Genomic DNA, 11,616 nt, shown 5'->3' on the forward strand with positions numbered 1-11,616 from the left:
AGTTTTTTTCGGTCAAAAATCTCCAAAGTAGCCATTGTAAAAAGTAAGAGTGCAACCATTGCTTTTTTCGCCTCTCCTCCTTTCTTCCTCCTCGATTTTTCGTTTTCTCCTTTCCTTTTCCTTCGTTGGTGTGATTTTCGAGCTTCTCGGGCACGAAAAAAACTCTGCCGTTTGACCCTTTTTCACTCAAATGACTGAAAAATTTCGTCAGGTTGCTTTTCAAAAAATTGGCTAGATATATATCACACAGATACATCCAACTCTGCCAAATCAGATTCCAACTCCAGCTTCAATCACAGTCAACGGCAGAGAAAAGGGGATACAGTCAACTGCCTCATAGCCACCACTGCTTTTAAGCGACCACCTCCCGTAAGCGACCCCTTTGTCATGCACCAAGGGTGGTCACTTACGACAGAGTTGACTGTAGTTACCTTTTGTGTTTTGTAGAAGGACGTTTAGATCCACTGACATCATGAAGCATCTTACAAAAGAAAAAAAAAAGAAAACAGATAAGCAATTTAGCAAAAGGAGCCTTCCACACAGATACAAACCTGAGACTACCACTGGTTTCCCTGCCAAATGACGTCTGAGAAACGAGCGCAGAAAATCCATACTGATGACGCGTCACTAGCCAGATCTGAGTAGAGCTTCTGATTGGTCGTGCCGCGTGGGAAATTTATTTCAACCAATCAGAAGCACTACCCAGATCTGGGTAGTAACGCGTCATCAGTATGGAATTTCTGCGCTCGTTTCTCAGACGTCATTTGATGGGGAAACCAGTGGTGGTAGCGTCGCCGAATCTCGGCTGTTTTCTCAGGCTACAGATACACAATCAACTAATAGATAAAATATGAGTGGGAGGTCTGTATGGCCGTTTTAGGAGGCGAAAAAGTCAGTGTCAATGCAGATCAGACGCGAAAACCATTTTTTGGTAGTTGTAGATTTTAGATTCATCAGGGCATTGCTGTACGCGTAATAAGCAGTGAATTCGCACGCAAGGTAGTCATGAAATTTCTACCACGTTAATTTTCTTGAATTTGATGTCAATGTCTTCAAACATGTCTATCCATTCAAAGAATTTTCAATCTTACCGAATACAAAGAAGTTATCGTAAAAATTCACGGCTAATTACGCATGCAGGAATGTAAATTTGAATTTAATACTGGTTGCGGCAACGACTAAGGGATTCATTTTTCACATAACAGATTCATTAATGCGGAATCTTGGGGGGTACGCTTGACCTGGCTTGACTATAATAGCCAATAAAAGAAGCGGTGGAGTCCTCAAAACAGTCCTATAGTTCAATTCAACACAACACCGAACAAGTCTCACGCGCAATTTCAACATAACCAACAGGCAATTGCTACTCACATTAGTCAAGTCAGGTCCCACAACGGTAACCGCTCTGCTCTCGTCCGATTCACCATTTTTAAGCACCCGTAGCCTTGCAGGGGCGGCTGAAATGAAACAAAGACAATGTCAAACAGCTTCCATGTACAAAACAACATCTCATCCGACACAATTCTCCTTTGAAGGGCATACACAAATAATGAGGAATTTTCCCTCCTATTTTTGAGCTTGAATAGGGTTCCCACAAATCTGGCTCCAGCAAGACTCACCCACTTATGACAGTTTGATTGAACTTATAATAATTATAATAATAATTAACAATAATTAATAATAATAATAATGTTCATTCATATGATAAAAATACATATCAAAAGTAACAATCATAAATTATCGGATTAAAAACAGTTGAATAATACGCAACTAAGAACGAAAAAAAAAGAAAATTAAAAGTTACAATTAAAGTAGAGTCATATTGCTAAGTTAAAATAAATATTAAAGCATAGCCTTTTTACAAAGCAGCTCAGTGTTAACTAAAGATAGTTGAGACGTCTTTCTTCGACGCCTGTGAGAAGTATTGGCAAATTCATTGGTCATGGTTGCACAAGTACCCTATACAGTGAGTACGACGACCCATAGACTGCACTTGAAAATCACCATGCACATGTATCAATTCCGAAGAATAAAACAGTGAAATTGGCCGTGGGTCACATAAGATAAGAGGTCACATGAATGTGGTTCATGCGTTTCCCAATTATTATAATTTATCATCCATCAGAAGTAACATTTATATATTTCTCAGCATAATAGCGTACTTCTTACTCCACAAAAAGCTAGAATTTCATTCTAGAGCTTAAATTTTTAGGCACTGAATAGACCGTCTATAGAGAGATTCAACTTTATAAACTTTTATACTAGACAGTAATTATGGATATTTCACTTGAGAAAATCCGACAATGAAAAAGTAGTGATTAGTTATTTCGTATCTTACACTGTCAAAACTTTTTAAAGTATTATAAAAATTATTTTATAGACGTTTGGAGTGTTTCAACACCATTGAAGTATTTATACAGCGGAGAAATTCTTTAAGGTTTAGAACTAATAAGGAACTCAAAAACTATACTCACGTTTTGTTCGCCAATGCAGCAATTTACCTACTTGTTTACAAGCTCTAAACGCAAACTTTACTACACACAATGGGCCTTGTATATGTAAATGCCAGTTGTTAAGTGGAAAAGACACAACATCATAACTAAAATTTGGTGGGTTAGAAGCGTGGCCAGTTTGAAGACATTGTACAAAGGATAAGCAAATTATAAACCTGATATTGAATACATTCGATGGAAAAAGATCATGAAATCTTTCAAGTTTGGACTTCGTACTTACGCCGCATTTGATGGTTGAAAGAAGTAGTCCCTTGTTTGTTACTGTGAGTTCAGAAAGTTAAAAGCTTTCAAGAAATTCATAAATTTTGAAACTACCAGCAAAACACATTGGAATGAATGACAATTAATGTCAACAGGAACAAAAACCAAGGCAAATTTCTATTTTCCTCGGAGAAAAAAACATGATGGTGCTATTTCGGAATACATATTGCTTCTAAAACTAATTGATAATATGCAAAATGTTTGAGCTGATAAATAATTTACAGTATAAAGTCTATAAGTGTCACTGTTAACCATTTCACCTGCAGTTGTAAATTAACTGTTAACTCTATTTAGCCTGCATAAATTAATGGCACTTAAGGCCAAAGTAAAATTAACACTTAAAAATTATGATACAAAACAATAAGTGTAGCTTTTTGTACACGAGACAAAATTATATTCTGCAAGACATGGGGTCCTTTCGATTGGGAAATCTGGATCAAGTTTTTAAACATCCGAAATTTAGATATTCAGATTTGCAATAAAACGCGAAGAAGGAAAACGGATTTCAACCCTGAGAAATGTGTCTTTGGGTTTTCTTTCTTTCTTGTTTGTTTGTTTTTTAGGATCAATTAACAAGGTTTCTGGCAAACTGCCCACCTACCCCTCCCCTAAGCCATCATTTTGCCCAAAGAGAGAAGTAAGTGTTAATGTTAGCTTAGGGGAGGGGTAGGTGAGCAGTTTCCCCCAAACCTAAATTGATCCCTTTTTTTGGGGGGGGGGGGGGTGGGTGGGGGAAATCCGAAAAGAGATTTGAAAAACTCAACTCTTCTCAAGAGCAGCGGTCTCGCACGCGTAAGCATAACGGTATTTGGATTTCTTTTTTGAAATCCATCTCGAGGGCGGACTTCTCGAAGCTGAAATCCGTTTCCGCATTTTGCTTTTGATTGTAAAATTCTAAATCCGCTGGATTTCCAAGTGAAATTCCAGATTTCTCAATCGAAACGCACCCTTAGGTTTTAACACACGGCAAACTGGAAAACTCTTGATTCAACGTCCTGTAAATGACTGAACAAATCGTTGAAATTATCTAATACGTTTGAGCAAGTTCTGCTCTGCCAAGTGCCCAGTGAATAAGCCCCTCCCTTGGAGACACAAGGGCGGTCAGTTGCGTCGGAAAAACGGCGACCAAAGCCTTCAAGAACAGACTGCCGCCATTTTTCCTCGATCCGACTGACCGCCCCTGGGTCTCCGAGGATGAATAATTATCCCCTGCATGCCTTCAGTAAATTTATATTACCTGTAGTGACTGCTTTCTTGTGTGAGGGTTTCTTGACCGGTGGAGCATAAGGCAACAAAAATCCCTCCATGGGCCAAGTGAAGTCCTTCGAGAGACAAAGACAAACACACCGTCGCAATGAATGTACAGCACCATCACAATTTAGTATAAACAAATTGGATAGCCTGTTCAAAGACCCTCTATTTTCTCTTTAGCGATCGTCAAGCGTGCTTATGGAAATACAAACTACGGGGAATTTATTGACTGTTAGCGTAAGGGGTTGGGGGTTGCTCCCGCGCTGTCAAATTGGCAGAAGTTTTGCATAGTACTATTTAGTTTGAGGGACTTTGAAAAAAAGAAAGTTTTTTAATGAACTTCCTCTTTGGCCTTTATCAGGAGTAAAAGGTGTACATAACACCGTATGGAAGAGGCGATGAACTGAGGAATCGACCCTTCCACATAATTTCACGACACCATGGGAAAATTAATAAACTCGCCAAGTGTGAAAGCGAATCATCTTAAGGCAGCGAAGGTTATAGCCCCGCAAATTTGCGAAAATTTACACGTTTGTATGGTTGTTAGGGCGGAGGGTGGGGTGGGGGTGGGGGGAGTTTGTGCCCCCACCATATAAACGTCTGTACAATTTCGCGACTTTGAGGAGCAGTATCTTCGTTAGTTTTCAACAAATCATTTTCAAGCCTGGCAAGCTTGCTAATTTAAAGGCGCTCTTCCCAGCAGGGTAGACAGATTTTCCCCAACATGTCCATGTCAAAAGTAGAAAAAAAAAGAACCGTGGAAAGGTTTATCGATATTCAACAAGACCTACATCACCTTTTGATGTTGTTGCGCAGACTTGAGTGATTGAGTAGTATTTTTCGGACTAAAGTTTACTGAAATAGCCGAATAGGATTGAGCTAAACTTCATATCACTTCTATGAGATAAGAATGTAAAGAAGTAATCAAGTTCGATGGTTTTTAAACTTTTTTTTTAAGAGCTGATGACTATAAAATTGCAGACGTACCGAGTTCCAAGTGCCATCTTCATAAACAGGCCAGGACAAAGCCCTTTTGTTCCATTCCGGGTTAGAAATGGTTGAATTTTTCCACTGACCCATATTTAGGAAGTCTTCCTGTTTAACAGCCCATCTACAAATAATAAATCATAGTTTGACAGTTTTCATAACATCTAAACATCAGCCAGAAAAAGAAGTACCCCAGTGCAAGTGTAGGTGAGTTCAAGTGTAGGTGGCCATTGGCAAGCTGCATGCTATCGGCAGAGAGCTGGCAAAAGACTTCTTTAATCAAATCATGAAAACAGCACTGGTTCCTAATAAGGAAACTAGTATGCCAAAACACAGCTGCTCACTCATGGTGAAATTGTCTTCGGCAAACTCTTCTGCATAGAGCAGATATTTTAACTTAGGAGATGTGAATACTTAACTACCGTCATTAGACGTAATCCACAACTTATATTAACAGCTTCAATGAGCGCGATTCACTCATTCGTTGAAGGCTGCGATGTGGTAGCCAAAAGCTTATGTTTCCTACAACTTTTTCGCCAGCGAACGTTTTTTATTAGCCTTCCAAGCGTTATTTTTGTTAACTGTTACGTCTGCCATGAGTACGATGTCGCCTTAAGTGATTACGTTTAGCAGGCAGAAATTGTGACTAAACTAGTAATAACCAAAGGTTAGAGAGTGCGGGCGAGTTTCAGGCTTCTGATCGAAGGTCCAAGCCCTTGCTCCAAAGCTGGTGCTTTGAGTAAGATTCACATGATAAAAGGTCAGATTACGAGTGACAGAAGGTCCAAACGCGCGCGATCAGATGGCACTCTACGCATTCTATTCACTCTAAGTGGAAGCTCACGCGAATGCTAGCTACATACAGTTGACTTCTGATAACTCGAACCCTCTGGGGAAATCAAAAACAGTTCGAGTTATCGGGAGTTCGAAGCAAATAACCGGAAATAGGGAAATAAGCAAATGGATGGGGAGGAAATGCAAGTATCATGCACACTTCACTTCAAGGGCAGCAAGAAATAAAGATTGATATTTTGAAAAAAAGCAATTAAGCGACAAAGCTTGATTAATATGTAGGGATGGACACTGATTTGAACTGTAGTGACAAAAAGTAAAGCCAAAGAATTGACACGGTTGTTTTGAACTAAATTCAGTGTTTCGGACTTCAGTACACCGTTGTCACGTCCTAAAAACATGATTCGAGTTACCGAGGGTAAAATTATATATAGAAATGATCTGAAGGGAAACAAAAATTACTTCGAGTTAGAGGGAGGCTCGAGTTACCGAGGGTAAAATTGCAGTAAACGTATGAAGGAAATCCACGGGAAATCGACGGTTCGAGTTATCGGGCCGCTCATGCGTAATAGCAACCTCGAGATTAGGATTACAGGTTCAGCTAGTCTCTCGCAATTAACAACTTACCTTTGAGTTCCATCTGCATGTCGCTTTGGCAGAAGAGCAACTGAGTACCTACAACCATTGTACTCATCCTTTAAGTTGGCAAGACCAGTCTCAGGGTTCTCCTCGGCCTTGTCTAAAAGAGCTGGACTGGGTTCCAATCGGGAATCATTCATGGAATGTAAATTTTGCAATCCACTGGTTGCTTCCCTTGGCCTTTCCGAAGACTTTTCTGCAGACGTCGTGTCCTCAATCAGCCGATTTTCGATGTAAGTCAACACAAGGTTGGGTTTTGAAAGAGAATAGATCTGGCCGGTTGGACTAAATCCCCATTGTTGATTAACATCCTTAGGATTTCTGCAAGTATTGAAAATGTCAGACATTAGCGTTTCGTTCGCCATTTTAGAAGCGAGAAGGGAACAGGAGCCGAATATTTTTTCCCTGTCCTTCGTAACATTCCCAGAAGTCTGTGCGAAAGTTGACTCGGCCCAGTTTCCTCTCATTTCTAAAGTGGCAAATTTACGGTTTATGCAACTGGCGCCAGATACTGTACTGGACAAATGCAATAACAAAACCAGTCTTTACATTAAATCACTTAAGTGTGGCCTAGCATTCAAAATGAAAACTACTGAAGAGTACTTTGGAGCGTTACCTTGTATTGTGCTGTACACGTTCTTTCTTACTTTTAAGTCTGTCGATCATAAAAACCTAAAGGTGTCCAATCTAATAAAAGTGACTTCAGTAACAACTTCCCTGTACCATTCAAATGAAAGCCACTGAGCAGTACTCTACTGGAGTAGGCTGTTTATTGTGCTGTACAAGGTGTTTCTATTTTTTGAGCAAAGCTACTGGGCAGCACTTTACTGTAGGGCTGTTTATTATGCTGTACAAGGTGGTCTAACTTTTGAGTCTGTGGTGTTACCATTCAAATGAAAGCTACTGAGCAGTACTTTCTGCTGGTACTGTTTAGTACGCTGTAGAAGGAGGTTAATATGTTTGTATTTATGAGATAACTCCCACAAGGCACCCAAGTAAGCACGCATTACCTTTTTGCAATGACCACAGGATACCCATGCAAAGAAGTTTCCGCGTACTGGACAGTAACAGCATGCTCTGACCTAGACAGCACAAGCTGAGGCATTGCTTTACTATGGATCAAGCCACTCTGAAACCAAACAAGACAATTTATCAACTTTTTACCATAAACCTTGAGACGAGATAAAAGGAGAATACCCGTTTAAGTTCAGCTATCAAGTTACAGCATGCGTGACGACTGACACTGTCCTGCAACACTCAGGGTTTGTACCCTTTTTTGAACAAATAGTTCAACGACTTTTCAAGGACTTTCAAGGACACGTTCCGCATTTTTCAAGGACTATATTCAGTGCAAAAAAGAGCTTTGAGTCTATGTCTTTTTTTAGTTCTTCCACATCAGGAAAATTTTTGTCTTTGCTCTTTTTCCTTTGCAGTTCTCCTTAAACTATTAAGTTAGCATCGAAATTTAAAGACTTTCCAGTACCGACTGCAATTTTCAAGGACTTTCAGGGGTTCGCACGCACCTTAAAAGTTCAAGGTGCGTGCTAACCCTGACCACTGTACTAGCATACTGATTTTAAAGCTGCTAATTGTCAACTAGACTGGGTAGGGCTCGGAAAAAGCCCCGTCCGGTAGTCCGGGACTGGACAGGTAGATTTTCTGGCTGGGCAAGTAACTTTTAAAGCTCAAGGGTCCTAGCAAGTCATATTCTAACTAAAGTCCCATTCACACCAACGCTTAAACAAAAAAATTTTTTCGGCACTTCGGGCTTCAGTATGGTCTAAAAATAAGGGGGGACGGGCCCCCCGGGCCTCTCCCCTGGATCCGCCACTACAAAAGAGCGTGATGCAGGTGCAGAGCTGTTGTTCAATACTCATAAAACCAATTATTTTTTAAAATTGTCGTTAACGCCGTCGTTGAGATTGCTTTAACCTGGCTTTAAACACACACACAAGAGACGGTTTTTTTCTTACCCTTTCTGATTTTGGATACACTCCTCAGGAATTTTACTTAATATACATCGTTCTATACCTGCGTTATAATCCATTCCTGAGCATCAGGTGGCCATGAACTTTTTCCTTTTTTCCTCTTTTCCTTGACAGCCACTTCTGGGTAAAGTACAAGATTCTTGTTCTCTTTATACTGCAGAAAGCAGCCATTCTCATCGACACGCATCACCTTAAGTTAACCAAAACAAATTTTAGTATTATTACGTTGAGTTAAATCTCTCTATTTTGCAAGGGGTCCTTTTTACACGATCGCAGTTTGGTATTGCCCCCAACTCATCATGCAGCACTAAGGACCTTATAAGATCAGACGAGGGCGTTAGTCACGTACACTGTAATTCTTCTTAGCGGAGCTCTCGCGCAGCGGAGCACCATGGGTAAGAAAATTTGGTTGGTTGTGCACCCAAGCAGGCATCCCAGAAATTTTTGTGCTGAAAAAATCGTCCGTCCGTGCGTAAGTCCGCCCCGTCAAGTTAGTGGATGTCAAATGTCTCACTTACAAGCCTAAAAGTCCAAGGCATATTTAAATTGTGATTAACTTGATATTGGACCTTCATGGTATGGTCAATTGACAGCTGTCAAAATAGGGCATCCGCTTACCAATGTGATATAACTCTATCGCGGGCTCAAGTGTACAACTCATTGAGGTGATTGGTTTTTTTAAGTTCTTTGCTGATCAGTTCTGTTATTCAACAGACTGCAGGCTCAGAAAACTTTACTTCAGGCCCCAGTTGTTCAAAAGGTGGATAACGCCTTCCACTGGATAAATCTCTAACCAGTACATACTGTAACTGGTTTCCCTAATACTTATCCACAAGATAGTGATTTATCCGTTGGATATTGAACAACTTGGACCAGGAAGACACTTCTTAAAAGTTCCCACGAGAGCTCCGCTTTTGGCCTTGGCTAAATTTATTTATTTGTTTAAAAATTTCTCCAAAAGGCCTGGGTAACTCACAGAGCAAGCTCCATTACAAGGTCCAGGAAAAAAAAATACATACAATAATGACAATGAACTAGAAACAACAGAAACGACAATAACAAAAAGAATAGGGGCTAACATTGGTAAAAGAAACAACAACACATTCGATCAAGCAAGTTCATCAATGGCTGACTAGTCTGGCTCTTGATACACACACTATAAATTTTTGAAGTATTCAGCCACCTGGAGACTCCGGGCTTGGGACAGCTCGCTTCCTGGGTTGAGCAAATTCACATGATGCCGTTTGCAGCCTGATGGAAAACCATTCACGGCTCTCCACAGAGAAGACTTTTCTTTGCCTCTGCCTTCATCATCAAAACTCTCTCTTTGAACCATCTCCTTTTCACCCCAAAGGGACATGCAGGTGGCTTTATCCAGGCACAGCTCGAGAACAACAACTGCAAAACAGAAAACATAAATAAACTTGGAGCGCTTTCCAGTAGTCCATCACTGCCAACCCATCACTGCCGTGCACACTATTTAAGAATAAACTGATATGGCTGGATGGTCCTTGATAATACTGGATTTCTCCTCCCGTCTAAACTGGTCTGACCAGCCAGTTCTGACAAATCGTAAGCGCCCTTAGGCTATGTTCGCACTGGGAGAGATTCCTCTGGATTCATAAATATTTCCAGATTTATGTAGTCCGCGTCGCAGGCGTTTACGCATATTAGCAAATCCGAGAACATTCATTTGGATACAAAGTATTCTTCGAGCAGAGGGCAAACTAATTTGGTTCCAAAGTGATCCGGATTGATCACGTATCCGGAAAATCTTCTCGAGTGTAAACGTAGCCTCAAACACTACAATCATCGTTAAAAATTTGAGAAAAGTTAAAGCCAAAGACTCTCTTTTTCTGATGAATAAAATCTACCTTGAGCTCAAGTGCATAATTGTACTATGAATGACATACTTGCTGTTGTTAAAATGACTGATGTGGCAGTAATCAGTCTACCTGATTACTGCCAGTACCTGATTATTTTAAAAGACGCGTAATTGAGTGCTTGATTGAGTATTGTGTGACGGCTGTCTAGTTTTGCTTTTATTGCCACTTTCATGTCCTTGTTCGCGACAGAACTTGACATCAGTGACAAAATTATTGGTAAATAATTTCAAAATCACAGCTCCCTCTTGTCCCAAGCATTTCATGTATATCAAACATTACAGACATCAAAAGTAACTTTGAAAAACTGGTTAGGCTAACAAGTTTGCAAAAACCGCAGTTGCAATCCGTTATAATCTTCTCCAAGTTTGTCCATCGTTTTTTACGGTTTCACACAATTTGGCGGCAGTTTCCACTGTCGGAATTTCAATGAATTTCGTGACACAGCTCCTTTAAGATTTCAGTGTCATTAAATACGCTCACCATGGTATCTGGTCAGCTCGCCACCAAATCATCTCGCTACTAACAAAATCGCCACGAAGAATAGAGCAGAGTTTTATTGTATAATGCAACAAAATAATGAAAAAACTTTCACGAACAGAAATTTTCTCTTAACTGTTACTTTATTTTTATCATTATTTCAAAGAAATGACTGGTGGTTATGAAACTTCTTTATCTCTCAAATGTCAAAGTTTACATTCACTCAGAGTGAACCTATTCCCTGTATTTGGAGTATTATAGAGCATAAGAAGTTCAACCCAAAGAACGTCGACATATTTGTATCTGAATCGAGATCCAATTAGAATAAGCTTGACGAAAAGTAAATCTTAGGTAAGTAATCCTAGGCTTTGCATTAAACTGTGTCAGTTATTTCCGAGTTTTTCGTTGGTGGTGAGTCGACTTCTTAGTGGCGATTTTTTTGGTGGCGAGATGACCGTAAACCCTCACCATGAGGTGGTTTAAAGTCCTCTCCATACGACAACCATATTTCCTGATCATAAACCAGGTCATGTACGTCGGTGATCTCCTCGCCATCCCTTTTAAACACTCTCTTAGCAATTCTGCTTCCAGCTGGGCCACCGCCACTCTCTGACACCTTTGAACAGCTTGCGAAGGCATCAAGAAATCGATGCATCAGTTGCGATTTATCGCCTTGAATCCCTTTTTCGGCCTCGTGTAAGTTGAAGTGAAGAACAACATAGCCTTCAGAGAAGCCATTTTCAAAAACCTAGCAACACGAAAAACACAACCTTAATCACAAGATCATTAGCATTAGATGATCACTAGTTCAAAAATTTCCTA

The 11,616-nt window shown here is 40.1% G+C and overlaps 1 protein-coding gene across 1 annotated transcript in view; it reads right to left on the reverse strand.

Annotated features, from left to right (window-relative positions):
• LOC140940421 (doublecortin domain-containing protein 1-like) overlaps positions 1-11,616 on the reverse strand; it is a 44,930-nt gene that overhangs the window by 24,289 nt on the left and 9,025 nt on the right. The window contains exons 11-19 of the mRNA XM_073389391.1: positions 11,263-11,542; positions 9,615-9,829; positions 8,475-8,621; positions 7,454-7,572; positions 6,432-6,764; positions 5,013-5,136; positions 4,012-4,096; positions 1,372-1,457; positions 432-481 (exon numbers count right to left, since the gene is read on the reverse strand). Coding sequence (XP_073245492.1) covers positions 432-481; positions 1,372-1,457; positions 4,012-4,096; positions 5,013-5,136; positions 6,432-6,764; positions 7,454-7,572; positions 8,475-8,621; positions 9,615-9,829; positions 11,263-11,542 — 1,439 coding nt within the window. The remainder of the gene's footprint in view (positions 1-431; positions 482-1,371; positions 1,458-4,011; positions 4,097-5,012; positions 5,137-6,431; positions 6,765-7,453; positions 7,573-8,474; positions 8,622-9,614; positions 9,830-11,262; positions 11,543-11,616) is intronic.

This window comes from Porites lutea, chromosome 6 (genome assembly GCF_958299795.1).
Source record: "Porites lutea chromosome 6, jaPorLute2.1, whole genome shotgun sequence".
Lineage (NCBI taxonomy): Eukaryota > Metazoa > Cnidaria > Anthozoa > Scleractinia > Poritidae > Porites > Porites lutea.